Raw genomic sequence first — 16,024 nt, forward strand, 5'->3', positions numbered from 1 at the left:
CAAAAACTGTATCAATGGTTTTTAAAAACTTTGTTCCCATTTATTGAGCACCCACTATGTTTTAGCACCTTTGATAGAGTATATCCAGGTGTCATGACAATGATGTAACATAAATACCTGTGTATATGAATGCTTTTTAATCTTTACGGGCTCAGCCCTTTTCGACAATCTGATGACAGTTTTTGATCTTCTTTCCAGAAAAATTCACTTACGTACATTCACATCATATTGTATACTTCAGAGGTGGCTTCTAGGACCTACTGAAGCTTATTGTCTAGCAGTCCATGGACTCTGCGGTAAGAACCCCTACCCTATACAGTCTTTCCCAGCTGACTTTTATGTGGTGTTAAGGGGATGGACAGTGTGTGTGTGGGGGGGTGTCTTCCTCAATTTCTCAGAGGGAAAGAAAGGTTTATAAAGCATAGGCTCCCAAAATTAACCAAGCATCTGTGAACACTCTTTCTTCTTCTTTTAAATGTTTTATTTATTTATTTTTGAGACAGAGCATGAGCAGGGGATGAGCAGAAAGAGAGGGGGAGACAGAGGATCTGAAATGGGCCCTGTGCTGACAGCAGAAAGCCCGACATGGGGCTCGAATTCACAACCCGTGAGATCATGACCTGAGCCAAAGTTGGACGCTCAACTGACTGAGCCACCCAGGCACCCCTGTGAACACTCTTTCTTTCTCTCTTTCACTTAGGACTCCAAGGGAAGAATGCAGACAATCAAATGTGTGGTCGTAGGAGATGGGGCTGTAGGTAAGACCTGCCTCCTCATCAGTTACACAACAAATGCTTTTCCTGAGGAGTATATCCCCACCGTCTTTGACAACTACAGTGCCCAGACATCTGTGGACGGCCAAATTGTCAGCCTGAACCTGTGGGACACAGCTGGCCAAGAGGAGTATGACCGACTGCGAACGCTGTCCTACCCCCAGACCAATATCTTTGTCATTTGTTTTTCTATTGGTAATCCATCGTCGTATGCCAATGTGAGGCATAAGTGGCACCCAGAGGTGTCTCATCATTGCCCCAATGTACCTGTCCTGCTGGTAGGCACCAAGAGGGACCTGCGGAATGACATTGAGACAGTGAAGAAGCTGAAGGAACAGAGCCTAGTGCCCACAACTCCTCAGCAAGGCACTTCCCTGGCTAAGCAGGTGGGGGCTGTGAAGTATCTGGAATGTTCAGCCCTGATGCAGGATGGGGTCCATGAGGTATTTTCAGAAGCTGTCCGTGCTGTGCTTTACCCTGCCACAAAGAAGAACACCAAGAAGTGTGTCCTCTTATAGCTTTCAGGGTGCTACTTGGGGACTGCACCTAAGGAGAATGAGGGGGATTCCTTTGATAGCATTTAACAATGCCAGCACAAGTGATTTGTCTCTTTTCCTAGAACCCGTAAGCTCCAGGTTGTTGGGCTTTTGGAGGAACAAAGACAGCCTAGTTTGTACATGGCTGCTTTGAAGTTTGGTCTGAATCTTCTGGAGGAAGTTTGGGGAGAGAGAGAGAGACTGACTTTTACCTCTAAATTTAGCTTTCCTACTTGTATTTACCATTGAGCAAGTGCCTCACAGAAGGACAAGTTTCTACAGTTTTCAGATCATTGCCTTAAACTTTCTAATATGCTAATTTTGGAAAAGCATTTTATATGTGATTCCTGGGTGTTCCCAGTATTGGCATGTTCTTCCCATTCTTGAGATCAGATATTTTTGCAAAAAATGGTTAAGCAGCATTTTTCAAAGTTCTGTGAGATACTAATAGATGTTCCTTAAAAGGGTTCTGTGGTCAAGTAAGTCAGGAACCAGTGATTTTTTTTTCAGTTTTTGTTTAAATGCCAGTTACCACACAGTATAATATTAGTTTCAGGTGTACAATATGGTGATTGAACACATCTGCACAACACCTGGTGCCCATCACAACAAGTTCACCCCTTAACCCCCATCACCTATTTAACCCAGCTCCCCACCCACCTCCCTTCTGGTAACCTGTGATTTAAATAAAGCTGAATAGGTTCCTCTACTGCAGGAATTTATAACTTTCAATAAGTAGGCAACATTTCCCAAAATTATTTCACTGAACTTTTTTTGTTTTGGTCCCATGCAACACCTGTTAACATCTCTGGAAACACATTTTCAGAGATACTCAGTTAATAGGTACTAGAAATTCCCACAGAGGCTGCAGGGGGAAAAAAGCATAATGTGATCCTGTTCTTTTTGAGGTTTCCCTCTTTTTTAATGTTTATTTATTTTTGAGAGGGGTGGGGTAGGGGCAGAGAGAGAGGGAGACACAGAATCTGATGAGGCTCCAGGCTCTGAGCTGTCAGCACAGAGCCTGACGTGGGGCTTGAACCCACTAACGTGACATCGTGACCTGAAGTCTGATGCTTAACTGACTGAGCCATTCAGGTGCCCCTCCCTCTTTTTAAAAAAAGTTTTATTTTGAGAGGGAGAGAGAGAGAGCGTGAGAGAGCTAGAGCACACACAAGTGGGGGAGGGACAGGAGGAGGGAAGACAGAGAGAGAGAGAGAGAGAGAGATGCAAATCTGGAACTCAAGAACCTTGAGATCATGACCTGAGCCAAAATCACGGGTTGGCTGCTTAACCTTAACTGACTGAGCCACCCATGTGACCCATTGATGTTTCTTTCCCTCTTTATGCCTTTGAGAGGAGTATTCATCCACCATGGACTTGTTGGTTCCTCTTCCACCCTCAGGAAATGGGTTTGGCACTTAGTCATGATAGTGCCTTGGGAGTGGGGTCTTGATGGTCAGATCTGCTATCAGATTATGATAGCACTATGGGCTTGGCGATGTGGAGTTGATCCCTCCATAAAACTGTGTCCCTGAGGTGTCTCTTAGTCCCTGTTTTTCTGTCAGCTTTCACTTTAGGGAAAGACCACTAAAGGTTAACCCCATAAATAAAACTAACCAACCAACAAACAAAATGTTCTGCTAGTCATTGTCAGGGAGTTCTCTGATTCCCTCAGACTCCTCAGCGTCCTCTGAGTTACCATAAAGGCTACCTTGCTCTCTTCCTGTTCCTCCCTCCTCTGTACATCTGCATCTGTGTGTGTGTGTGTTTAGTCTTGGTTGCCTTTGAGGTCTTGTAGTTGCTCCAAGAGACTTGGAGAGTATGTTGTATCTCCAGACCCTGGGGCTGTCACATTTGTGGGGATTTTGCTGGAGTTGCTCAGCCTGCTCTGGAGAGTAGGAGTCAGATTCCTTACCCTGGTAGGCCTGCTTCTCCTTATCCTCCCTACTTGTAGTTTTGACCTTCTTCATCTGATATAGAAGGAAAACATAACTTCTCCACCTGGCAGATAGTGGTTGAGAACTCCGCTGTGCACATACTCTCTCACCCTGCCAAAATAAGCATTGGATCTTTGAGAGTCTGGGAAATGGAGTTAAAAGAATCACATCCCGCCTTCTGTGGTGGGTGAAGTGCCTGTGTTTTGCTCTGTGATGGTCTTACTGTTGCTCTTTGGCAATATATGATCAGATTAGCCCTCAGGTAACTGAACCTCCTGAATAGGTTGCCAGATAAAAGGGAATATTTTTTTTTACAAATAATTTTTTTAAGTTTATTCATTTATTTTGAGATAGAGATTGTGAGTGAGGTAGGAGCAAGAGAGGGAGAGAGAGAGAATCCCAAGCAAGCTCCATGCTGTCAGCGCAGAGCCCGACATGGGGCTCAAACTCACGAACCATGAGATCATGACCTGAGTCGAGATCAAGAGCCAGACACCCAACCGGCTGAGCCACCCTGGCACCCCTACTTTTTTATAAGTAATTTTTTACCGTAAGTATGCACCATGCAATATTTGGGACCTACTTAGAGTAAAGCATGATTTGCTGTTTATCTGAAATTCAGATTTAATGGGTCATTCTGTATTTTTATTTGCTAATTCTGGCACCCCTATTTTTGGAGAATCTGAACCCTGGAGGTCAGGCAGATACCAAGTATTGTTAGAAGGTAAAAAGTCATGTAAGCTCACTAGTCTAACTCCTTTTCTTCTGGTTTTCCTTTCCCTCACCATGGGCAAAAGTGTTTTGTTTTGATTTTCCTTTATCACTGCACCCTCCACTCCATACAGTAATTCAATGGTGTATATTTTTACACCACTGATTGTCTAAAGCTGTGGGGGATCCAAGATGGATATTGTCTGGTAGATGTCTCCTATCTCAATTTCAATGTACTGTATCTATTTCCGGTGTGTGACCCAGGGCCCCAGGGTTGTAGGGGCTCTGTGTGAACAGGGTATTACCTGGAAGAAGGTGAGGGTGGCCCAGTAACACATTGGAAAGTGGGGGTCTGTTAGAGTAGTGTGACTGTAGGAGTCAACTGGACGCTGAGTTTTCCCACAGGCAGCCAAATGAAAGCACCAATTGCTCGAGTGTATTCTAGTCTCAGGATGTTCTGATTGATGCTGCCTGAGGTGCTCACAGGACTTCGTGGTTGAAAGGGGCTAGAAACGTGGCTGACGCCTGTGTCTCTGGGAACTTTCTGTGTAGCTACTGAAATCTCTTAAATTGGCTTTTAATTTAATTGTGGCTCCTGCTCCCATTTTGCCTGGCAAATTCCCAAATGTAAGCCTGGGTTTGGTTTGGTCAAAGTTGTGTCCTCTAATGAACGGAGATTTGATCCACAAGTCTGAGAGTGTGGTTTTGAATTGGGCTGTTCTGATGGTCCTAAACATACACTGGCATCTTGATTTTTTTTACTTAAAAGGATTTTGTATCAAGACTAACATGCTAATATCACTTTTTAAATTGTTCATAATGGATGGTAATAAACTTTTCTGATTTTACTGGGTCTGTTGCTTTCTAAAGATTGAAGCAATTCCTCCATCCCCCTCCTTTGTTTTGAGTTGCTTCTAAATGCCTTTCAACTTGCAAAGGATGAAATAACTTTAATTGTCATATTTCACATCGCACCTGTGTGTAACCGTACTTATTTTTCTACCTCAGACAACCAGGGTAGGGAACTGTCTTCACTGTTAACATTGATTCTCTAGTTCTTGCCTTACCCCAACCACCTTTGTATCTCCACGATTTAGCTTCATTTCCTTTTAGCTTTTCACTAGTGACACACCAGTTAGTTCCCTGTAGGCAATTATTACACTACATCCAGTAAACAATTATCAGACTCCTGGTGTGTTAGAGGTATTACTGTACTAGTGGCTAGGGTTGTAGACATGAGACATAACATTTAATGTCCTTTGCCTCTTCCAGTTATCTCAGGAAAATATCCTTCCTCTGTTTGTCATAAAAACGAACTAATACTGACTTAATTGTATATGGTGCCAATGCACTATTAAGTGAGTGGTAAGGAGAAGCAAAACAGGGTTGTGTTTTGTTTTGCTTTGCTTTGAAAACAGATTTATTGAAGTATAATTTACATACCAAAAAATTCACCCATTTCAAGTGTACAGTTTAATGACTTTTAGTAGTGACTGAGTCCTGCAGCTGTCACCAAAATCCAGTTTTAGAACATTTCCATCACCCCCAAAAGATCCCTCATGCAGTTAATTCCTGTTCCCATCCTCAGCCCTAAGCAATCAGTACTCTACTTTGTCTTTCCTGAACATTTAGTGTACATGGAATCAAACAATACGTGATCTTTTTTTTAAATTAACATCTACACCCTGCGTGGGGCTTGAACTCATGTGCCTGACATCAAGAGTTGCATGCTCTACCGACTGACCCAGCCAGGTGCCCCCAATATGTGATTATTTGGAACTCGTTTTTTAAATTTTTTTAAATGTTTATTTGAGAGAGAGAGAGAGAGAGAGAGAGAGTGCGAGCTTGGGTGGGGGAGGGGCAGAGAGAGAAGGAGGTACAGAATCTGAATCAGGCTCCAGGCTGTCAGCACAGAGCCCAACACTGGGCTCAAACCCATGAACAGTGAGATCACGACCTGAGCCGAAGTTGGATGCCCAAGCAACCACCCAGGCACCCCTGGAACTCTTCTTTTATTCAGCATAATATTTTCAAGCTTCATTCATTTTGCAGCACACATGGGTACTCCATTTCTTTTTATTGCTGAATAATATTCCACTGTATGGATATACCATATTTTATCTACTCATAGTTGAGGGAAATTTGGATTGTTTCTACCTTTTGGCTACTATGCATAGTGCTACTGTGAACCTTTGTGCACAAGGGTTTGTATGGACATGTTTTCAGTTCTCTTGTGTATATACCTAGGAGTGCTGGGAATTGCTGGGTAAACTTATGCAAAACCACATTTTAAGTCAAGAATAGCATCTTTAATATTTATAGTATCTGAAGCCTCTTTCCCCATTCTATAATCCTCCAACTACCTATTGCTGAATCTGCTTTTCCTTAAGCACAAGCAGCCAAGCAGTATAAAGTACATTTAAAAACATATTCCATTCTGCTTTTTTGCCTTAACCATTAGGATAGCAAAAGTATTCTCCTAACTTTTCACTACCAGAGTGCAGCATCTCAGCTACTATGCAGGTTTTGGCAGATCTTTGTCATCTGGCCTAGAAATGTCACTACTGTTCACATTCCAAGGGACGTCCATGCAGTGAAGTACTAAGCAGCCATAAAAGTGAATGAGGAAGAGTGCTATTAAGTGGTACACTGTGATTTCCAGGCTAAATTATTAAGCGAAAAAGCAAGGTGAAAGAGTATATATAGTATGCTACCTTTTGTGTAATGAAAAAGCAGAAATAACATGTGTACTCATTTGCTTATTTTTGTAAAAAAGAAATGCAGGAAGTACAAATACCAAATCATTATATTGTACACCTGAAACTAATAGAATATGTCAATTATGCCTCAATAAAAAAATAAACACAGGAAGGATAACCCAGAAATTAATGAATGGTTACTTAAAGGGAGTGGCTGGGAATGGGGTAGAGAGCACAGGCCTGGGAGCAAGACTTCAATGGAAATAGCTTTTTACATAGTTACATACTTACATAGTTACATAGTTTTTACAGTACAGTTACATAGTTTTTACATAGCTACATAGACTTTGAACCATGTCAAAATTTACATAGTTTAAAAATTAAATTATATAAATGGATAATAAAAGCAAATCATAAAGTTGAATACAAACAGAAACAAATCCATAGAGAAAAAAATGATTCAAGTAATTTTTTTTATAAACTATTTTTAATGTTTTATTTATTTTTGAGAGACAGAGAGACAGAGTGCAAGCAGGGAAGGGACAGAGAGAGAGACAGAATCTGAAGCAGGCTCCAGGCTCTGAGCTCAAATATAGCATCATCAATACTGGGACAACCATTTGTGCCTTCTGGTGGCCAGCAAAATATTGAACCTAAATCAAGTTGAAGAAACAGACGAATTCAGAAAACGGAGTATTTTCAAGACAATTTGCCTGGATTCTTAAAAAAATGTGTCATTTTTTTGAAAAGGCTGGTGTTTTCTGGATTAAGACTGAAGGGAAATTACCAAATGCCGCGCATTGGGAACCCTGAGCGGATCCCGGTTTGAAGTGTAAAATGCTCCAACTAGGACAATTGGGGAAATGTAAATATGAACTGTATGTTAAGTGATATTGAATTAAAGACTCATCGCACTTAAAGATGCGATAATGGTTTTGTAGATATGTAGAAGAACGTCTATTTTTAGGGCTGGGGAATCCCATATTTGTGTAACCTACTTTCAAATGGTTCAGAAATTTTTAAAAAACCCTGTAAAAATGTTAACAATTAAGAATCCAGGTGGGGGGTCGGCAGTTCATTCTACTCTTTCGTTTTTACATTTCTCGAAAAAAAACGGGGCGGGGGGAGGACTCCACTTCCATGGGGAAATGGTAACTCAAAACAACTAACGTGCAAAGGTAGTTCTGGCACAGTGCAATTCACGGCCAGTTTCTTCTTGACAGGAAACAGCGAAGCGGGACACCCAGGGCTACTTCTAGCCTCCACTTCCGTGTACCCTGTCGTGGACGCCCGCGGTTTACCAAGACGTGCCTCGTCACCAAGGCAGTTCCCCCTAATTGGAAGAAGGACCATAGCACTTCAAGGCTCTGAGAAGGGTCGCGTGACGATAAGTGGAAGGGGCGGGACCCAACCGTTCCTTTGACCAACCGCTTGCGAGATATGTAACCTCCTGATCGTGTACTGTCGAATCAAAAGCCGCTAGTAAAGTAGTGAAACAAATTCTCCTTTTTCGTAGGACGGCCGGTCTTTCCGGTTTCCGTCTCCTCCCCCCCATTCCGCTTCCGGTAGGGCCTGGTTGGATCAAGGAGCTCTCTAAGTCACTTCTGGGCGACTGATATTTTTGTTTCCGGTCTATGGGACCCGGCTGGGATTTGCTGCTACCCGCAGCAGCTAGTGACACCACGACCGCCATCATGTCTGACACAGACAGCGATGAAGATTCGGCGGGAGGAGGCCCATTTTCTTTAACCGGTTTCCTTTTTGGCAACATCAATGGAGCCGGGCAGCTGGAGGGGGAAAGCGTCTTGGATGATGTGAGGGCGTGGGCGTGGGGATAGGGTTGGGGGTGGTGCAGTTCAGGGGAGCAGGTAAGATTGAGGACAGTAGAGGGTGCTTAGGGGAGAGTCTCTGGGAGACGGCGCAGTTAACGTAAGACAGGAGAGGAAACAAGCCGGCACTGTCATACTAGAGTGTGCATAACATAGAGTGGGGAGGCTTGGTTCTGTTTGAGGGTAGGGAGAAGAGAGAATGGTAGGCTAGCCCTCGTAGGTCAGGGGCGCTGATGTGGGGGCCTTTGGGGGATAATATTCATCCTAACAAGGCAGCAGGAAAAATAGCGTAACTAGTGACATTGTTTTTAAACCGTTGTTATGAGAACTTTGAAGATTTTTGAAACTGCATTTCTGACATCATTCACCTGACGTGGTTCTAGAGCCAGAGAATTGGACCTAACCTGCAACAGATCATGTAGTCCAAGCCTCAGTTTTTAGAACAGTGAATGTTCGGATTATTTGGGGCAGACCTCTTCTGGCGCAGTGCACTTCTTAGGTAGTTTCCCCTGCTCACTGACATTCATGGAATTGTTTCCTGTGCCTAAATGAACCTTGCCTACTTTGATTTCGGTTCATTTTCTCAAGGAGAAAACACTGATCAATGTTCTTCTGCCATACACGCAGACACACAAAAGGTAGTAAAAAAAAGTTGTCTTCCCTTTCTAATCCAGTGATTTGCCTTAACCTTTAATCAGAGAACTGTTCCATTTGTTTAGACTTGATGATTCTTTGAATAATCTTTTCTTATATTGAAGTATGGTGATGAAATTGGACAGCATATATATATATGTATATATACACATATATATATATATTCATAAAGATCTGATCAATGTGGAGTTTAGTGGAAGATATACTTTACAGTTCTTGAATGTGATGTTCCTAAGCTTTGTGTGGGAAGCTTAGGTTTAATTGTTATCTTTGACTCTAGTGCTGTCCCTTTTTCAGGAATGTAAGAAGCACTTGGCAGGCTTGGGCGCTTTGGGTCTTGGCAGCCTGATCACTGAACTCACGGCAAACGAAGAATTGACTGGGACTGATGGTGTCCTTGTAAATGATGAAGGTAAGTCTGGGTCATGGGGAGTAAGGTGGAGGAGGAGGCTAGCCACTTACTGTATATGCACTTTTCAATGGGAATTATTGGGAGTGAGAGTTACTTGCTCTTAGTTGAGATATACCTGCTCCCCCGGCCTCTGCTTTTATTTATAGGATGGATCAGGAGTACAGAAGATGCTGTGGACTATTCAGACATCAATGAGGTAGCAGAAGATGAAAGCCGAAGATATCAGCAGACAATGGGGAGTTTGCAGCCTCTTTGCCACTCAGGTGATTCTTTAGTGTCCTCAGTAGAGCATCCCAGGTCATTTTCTTGCTGTGTAGTCCATTTTGTTTCTGTGTATGCTTTCTGCCATTGTTCTTGTTCTCCATCCTTTGCTTCTCTCTCTTTGTCAGCTCAGTTTTACGTAGTCGCTGTCCTTTTTGTGTGTGTGTTCTGGGGCAGTGTTATATTCAGGCTTTTATTCCTCATACTGGTTATTCCCAAATTATTGGTGAACGCCAAGTCAGGATGATAACGCTTTCTTTATCATCTGGTATTTAAGTTCATGACACTGTTTTGGATGCTATTTTTTAAAAATTGCTTTTTCATTTTATTTATTTTAGAGAGAGAGAGAGAATGCCAAGCAGGCTCCCCGCTCAGCACGGAGCCCCACGTGCCGCCTGATCCCATGACCCTGGGATCAGGACCTGAACTGAAATCAAGAGTCGTACAGTCAACTGACTGAGCCACCCAGGCGCCCCTGTTTTCAGATGCTATTTAAACACAGTCTTTGCCCTCAGGGACTTGGTAGTTCAAGGAGGATTAATATATACTATGCCCTGTATAAATGAGCACATGTATTTATTGGCTCACCTTCTGTTAATCACTCACCACCTGTATGCTGACAGAATGCACCTAATGCTTGCTCACAATATAGGTTTTTCTCCCTTGTATAAAGTGCTACATGTAGAATCAATCAAAGCTGAAAGGGGTCTTAGTGATTATTTATTCTTAACCTCATCATAGATAAGGAAAACTTGGGCTTTGACTTTAATAAGATGTGGGACTTTAGTAAAAGTTCTGTAAGTTAGCTAATGACAGACCTTGACGAGTTCAAGTCAGGTCACTAGACATTTATCGAGCACCTGTTATGGACTATAAACTGACAGTATGGTATGAAGATAATAAAATCCATTTTCTGATCTTGAGGAGCTTTCTTCTGTGGTCTGGGACCTAGAGCTACTGATCATGGTTCTTTTTTTTTTTTTTTTTTTTTTTGACTTTTAATTTTTGCAACTTTTAAAGGGTAGTTGACACATATGTAATTCATTGTTTCCACTGCCTTACACTACCTCTCACTGCCTAACATATTGTGTGAAGTTGCTCATTGTTTACCTCTTTGAATCAGATTTCAGGACCAGTTAATGGGCTTCAATGCTGCTTATATAACTGCTTATATAATTTAAGGAGAATTAACTACCACATACACAAGAGGTAACCCAGAAAAATAGAAGATACAGGTCTTACTGTCAGGGATATTCTTATCATTTGAGGAAGATGGAATAAACAAGTACAAAGCATAATTATTCATAATAAGACATAAGCCAGCTACAAGCTCAATTTCTGTATGGAATATTGTATTTCATTTTGAGAGGTTGATATTGTCTAAGACAAATATCATAACTAAGTGCCCTGACTTAGCAGCTCTGATTTTCAGGGATTATTGTAATTTTCAGGTTTGGGTTTGTTGTCTTGGGTAGGGATGTTAAGGAAGAAGATGAGTGGGGGTTTCCTAGTTGGGTTTTATGAGCTAACCTCCTGGAAAAGGGTGATGCTGCATTTGATAGTGTTAGTACTCTGGGATACTCATTTCCAAGTTGTCTTGTCCAATGAAGGTGCCTTCATCTATGCCCCTAGCTTCCTCCTCCTCTGACATTGGCCCCTGCACGTGGCCTGATTTACAATGATGCTTCTGTGGAATAGCTGGAAGTCAGTGGAGGTCATTAGAAGAGATGTCGTGGAGGTGAATTTTGAGCAAAAATTTGAAAGGGTTTCATGGGGAGGGAGCAGCAGGGCATTTTGGTTTGGAAAAATGGCTTGTCTGAAGGTTTAGGAGGTAGAAGTAAGTGACTAGTGTGGGGGGAATTGGCTAGCAGGTTTTCTTAGAAGGAGTGGAGAGCCACTTGGCTGGCTCAGTCCGTGGAGAATGTGACTCTTGATGTGAGTTTGAGCCCCACATTGGTGTAGAGATTAGTAAAAATAAATAAATTTTGAAAGGAGTGGAAAACATACTGCTAGGTAGCAAGAATTGATTGAACAATTTGACAGCACCTTCACTTGGGATTTGATGCCATAAAAGGTTGTAAACCAGCATAGATTGGTGCAGTAAGGGTAGTATAATAAAAAGAAAATGGGGGTGCCTGGGTGGCTCAATCGATTAAGCATCCAACTTTGGCTTAGGTCATGATCTCGTGGTTTGTGACTTCGAGCCCCATGTTGGGCTCCCTGCTGACAGCTCAGAGCCTGGAGCCTCTTTGAATTCTGTCTCCCTCTGTCTCTGCCCTTCCCCAGCTGGTTCTCTCTCTCTCTCTCTCTCTCTCTCTCTCTCTCTCTCTCTCTCAGTAAGTAAATAAATAAAGTTGAAAAGAAAGAAAATGGACTTTGAAATCAGAATGATAGCTTCAACCCCCAGCTTCATATTTAGTTTGAACCTGGGAAAATTGCTCAGTGTTTGAGGCTTGGATTTGTAATAATCCTTCAGTTTTCTTGTTTGCAATAAAGATGATAAAACCTGCCTCATTAATTAATAACTCTTTTGTGGGAATTTAAGTTTATTATCATGTGGTGTGAAAGCACCTACATAGTACAGTGGCATGGTAGATGCTCTGTAAATGTTAATTGCATTTCCTTCCTAAGTGGAGATGGAAAGTGATACCTGTGGCTTTGGGGTTTTGATTAGAAAAAGGGTAAAGTGGGGGGTGGGGGAGGGGGTGGGAGCATGGGTGGCTTAGTCAGTTAAGTGTCCCAGTCTCGGTTTCGGCTCAGGTCGTGATCTCGTGAGTTCGTGGGTTTGAGTCCCACATAGGTCTCCGGGCTGCCGGTGCGGAGTCTGCTTGGGATTCTCTGTCTCCCTCTCTCTCTGCCCCTCCCCCATTCACGCTGTCTCTGTCTCTCTCAAAATAAATAAATGAAAACTAAAAAAAGGGGTAAAGGGGCAGACAAACTTGGAGACTTCTTGCAGGCTAGATGTCAAGTTACTCTACACCTATGTAAAGGTGTGGAGTAAGGTGACAATTGTGGAAAATGCTAAGCAGAATTAAATTAGAGAGTTGCTGATAAAACATGAGTAGGACTGGGTAAGTGAGGAAGTGCATTGGGAAGAGTACAAGAGTTTGTTGTTCAGCCAGTCTTGGATTCTAACTTTGTCACTTAAAACTGTGTGATCCTGAGTAAGTCAATTCACTATCTCAGAATAATTCCTACTTTGCCAACGTGGTTGGGAGGATTATAGATAAAATAGCTACAAATACCTGGCACGTAATGGGAGCTCAGTAAATGGAAGTTGCTATAATGACCACTGTTAATGGTTGATTGGAAAAGGTGTGTTGGGGGGGTAAGAGATTGATGGAGAGGACAGGAGACTTAAAATCATAAGCTGGGAAAATGAGGATGGAGGTGGTGTAGACAGAAAGGAAAGGGAGTTGGAAAGTGGTAAGGATATTCCAATGTGATGACAGATACAGTTGTGGAATATCTGAATGGAAAGGTTCTTTAGGCAGCAGAACATGGTGGTGTGATTGTAGAGGGGTTAAGTCAGGGCAAGAGCTACAGATTTGGGTTTAATCTGGATATGGGTGATTCTTGAGTAAGGGAACGGAGCTTGTGTAGAGGAATAAAAGCAGAGTTTCACCATCAAGTACTGAGTGATGCCAGTGGCTAAAGGGCAGTGAAAAGAATAACACAACTGCAGAAGGTAGGTAAAAAATGTGTCAAAGACTTGGGAAGTGAGAAGAGAAAAAGTCCAGCCTCAAAGGAAACTGACAGAGAAGGAAGAAGGTTCAATTGAATTATGAGATGGAGCAGGATGAAAATAAAAAATCAAATAGGATTTGATCAGGAGAAGGAACACATGTTTTTAAACCATTCTTGGGAGCTCAATTCCTGTATGAGGTAGACATAGTGTTATAGCATTTGGGTATATTATACCGTGACATCTCTTTCTGAAGGCAGAAGCCACATCTCCTGTGTGTTCTTAAGGGGTCTGTATAGTGTTTTCACGTGCTGCTTTAAATTCTTGTGTGATGGAGGAACTCAGGGCTATTGTGTGACATTCTGGATGTTGAGGTGATCACCTTCTTGGTTTTATTAGATTATGATGAAGACGACTATGATGCTGATTGTGAAGACATTGACTGCAAGTTGATGCCTCCTCCACCTCCACCTCCAGGACCAGTGAAGAAGGATAAAGACCAAGATGCTATTACCAGTGGTAAGTAGAGACTGTCTTCTTTTGTCCAAAGAGCAACTTGCATTCATAGGTCGAGGCTTTTGGCATACCTATAGGGAGCTGTAAAAGTGCAGCTGCTAGGAAAGGGTACTGCTTCTGGAAGTGATTCCTACAATTTCAGTGGTAAAAGAAAGTGTTACTTTTGAAACATTTGGCAACAGTATTTTGACAGGCACTGGAGAAAATGTAGTTTAGGTCAGTGGTTCTCAAATCTGGCTGCCCATCCCAGTCATCCCAAGCCTTTAAAGAAATACAGATTCCTGACTCTCATCCCAGAGTCTGATTCAAAGATCCAGGATAGAGCCCAGGAATTTCAAAATGTTCTCCAAATAACTCCTGATGCAGCTGATCTGTATACCGGTATTTGGAACCGACCTGTTTAGATGACTCTCTTTAAAAGAAATGATTAAATGGGGAAGGCACACTAGAATGTGTATTTATAATCATCTAGAGCCAACTGCCAGATTCAGAGATTTCCAAGGCAAGGGCTTTAGTGATCATCTCACCTTTCCTGTGTCTGCCACAGTAGTAACCCTGTCCTATCCTAGGCTAGGAGATTGGGGAGGAGCAGTGTCTTTTGATCTCCTGTATTTTGGGGATTATGTTAACCTAAATTCCTCCTGTTAGAGTTTTAGCTGTTTCCTTTTTAGTCTACAGGCTAAGTAACATCTGTTAACTTTATGTCATAGATCTGATTTCATGCTACATAATTTCATTATTCTCCTGTGAGCTTAAAAAATTTTTTCAGCTTATGGGCCCCCGAACTGCAAATTACAAGGCCTGATTGGTATAAAAGTGTTATTTAATTTTGCTGTTGGTCATATTCCTTTAACCTAATATATGTGTAGAAAGTAGTGAACGTAGTAATAGTGTTTGTTTTCTCTCGTCACAACCCTAGGGTACCAGGTACAAGGTGAGTTGGGGATGGTGGGAGATACTGAGTGGAGTGAGTTTTCTGGGTTGCATACTAGTAATCTGGGTGCTTGGAACTATACCCCCTGCCACCGAGCCATGCATAGAGCCTAGACTGGGTACTGGCTGAGTCGGAGGAGATATGCTCACAGTTACATGCCAAAGGGGTTTCTCTTCCTTGTTGCAGTGTCTGAGGATGGAGAAGGCATCATCTTGCCCTCCATCATTGCCCCTTCCTCTTTGGCCTCAGAGAAAGTGGACTTCAGTAGTTCCTCTGACTCAGAATCTGAGATGGGACCTCAGGAAGCAACACAGGCAGAATGTGAGGATGGAAAGCTGACCCTACCATTGGCCGGGATTATGCAGCATGATGCCACCAAGCTGTTGCCGAGTGTCACAGAACTTTTCCCGGAATTTCGGCCTGGGAAGGTACTTTCTGTGGAGAATGCCCAAGTTGCAAACCATTGACCTCTTCTAAAATACTGAGTTCTGTTGTTAAGATGTTGAATATCGAATGGATGAGATTTACGTTTCCTTATTCAGTGACATTGTATTGGTTCTTTTTAAAAAAAAGTTGTACGCATTCATGATAGTACATGTGATTTATATGGTTCTCATTAGAAATTGTCCTTGTCGTCTTAAAAGAACTAGTCCAAATTATTAAGGGATACTTCTTTGCTTTCTTGGTAGATGTTATAAACCTGAGTTCAGCACTCCTTGGTCCCTCCCCCACGGCTGAGTAGACCCCTCAGGGGAGTTTGCAGACCCAGACACCACTGTTTTCCCATGGGATATGGAGTCTTTGACATAGTAGCATGTTCTGCGTTCTAGGTGTTACGCTTCCTACGTCTTTTTGGACCAGGGAAGAATGTCCCATCTGTTTGGCGGAGTGCTCGGAGAAAGAGGAAGAAAAAGCACCGTGAGCTGTTACAGGAAGAGCAGATCCAGGAGGTGGAGTGCTCAGTAGAGGCAGAAGTCAGCCAGAAGTCTTTGTGGAACTATGACTATGCCCCACCACCACCTCCCGAGCAGTGTCTCTCTGATGACGAAGTAGGCAAAATAGAGTCCTGGCATTGAG

At 42.5% G+C, this 16,024-nt stretch overlaps 2 protein-coding genes across 6 annotated transcripts in view; both read left to right on the forward strand.

Annotated features, from left to right (window-relative positions):
* The first annotated feature begins 217 nt into the window (after positions 1–217).
* LOC125931742 (rho-related GTP-binding protein RhoG-like) lies at positions 218–7,967 on the forward strand. 2 transcript variants are annotated; one of them, XM_049643943.1, is made up of 3 exons: positions 218–296; positions 701–1,159; positions 7,880–7,967. In XM_049643943.1, the coding sequence occupies exons 1-3, from the start codon at positions 285–287 to the stop codon at positions 7,913–7,915; spliced, it is 507 nt and encodes a 168-aa protein (XP_049499900.1). In that variant the 5' UTR covers positions 218–284; the 3' UTR covers positions 7,916–7,967. The 2 variants fall into 2 exon arrangements, with proteins under 2 accessions (XP_049499900.1, XP_049499899.1); XM_049643942.1 differs by lacking the exon at positions 7,880–7,967 and having other exon boundaries at positions 701–4,805.
* A 323-nt stretch (positions 7,968–8,290) lies between these two features.
* The window catches only part of TAF1 (TATA-box binding protein associated factor 1), an 82,846-nt gene continuing 75,112 nt past the window's right edge, over positions 8,291–16,024 (forward strand). For 3 of the 4 annotated variants that reach the window (XM_049643929.1, XM_049643930.1, XM_049643933.1), the window contains exons 1-6: positions 8,291–8,470; positions 9,437–9,551; positions 9,698–9,814; positions 13,897–14,016; positions 15,134–15,375; positions 15,778–15,996. In XM_049643929.1, coding sequence (XP_049499886.1) covers positions 8,291–8,470; positions 9,437–9,551; positions 9,698–9,814; positions 13,897–14,016; positions 15,134–15,375; positions 15,778–15,996 — 993 coding nt within the window. The remainder of the gene's footprint in view (positions 8,471–9,436; positions 9,552–9,697; positions 9,815–13,896; positions 14,017–15,133; positions 15,376–15,777; positions 15,997–16,024) is intronic. The other variant, XM_049643932.1, reaches the window with a different exon arrangement.

This window comes from Panthera uncia, chromosome X (genome assembly GCF_023721935.1).
Source record: "Panthera uncia isolate 11264 chromosome X, Puncia_PCG_1.0, whole genome shotgun sequence".
Classification (NCBI taxonomy): Eukaryota; Metazoa; Chordata; class Mammalia; order Carnivora; family Felidae; genus Panthera; species Panthera uncia.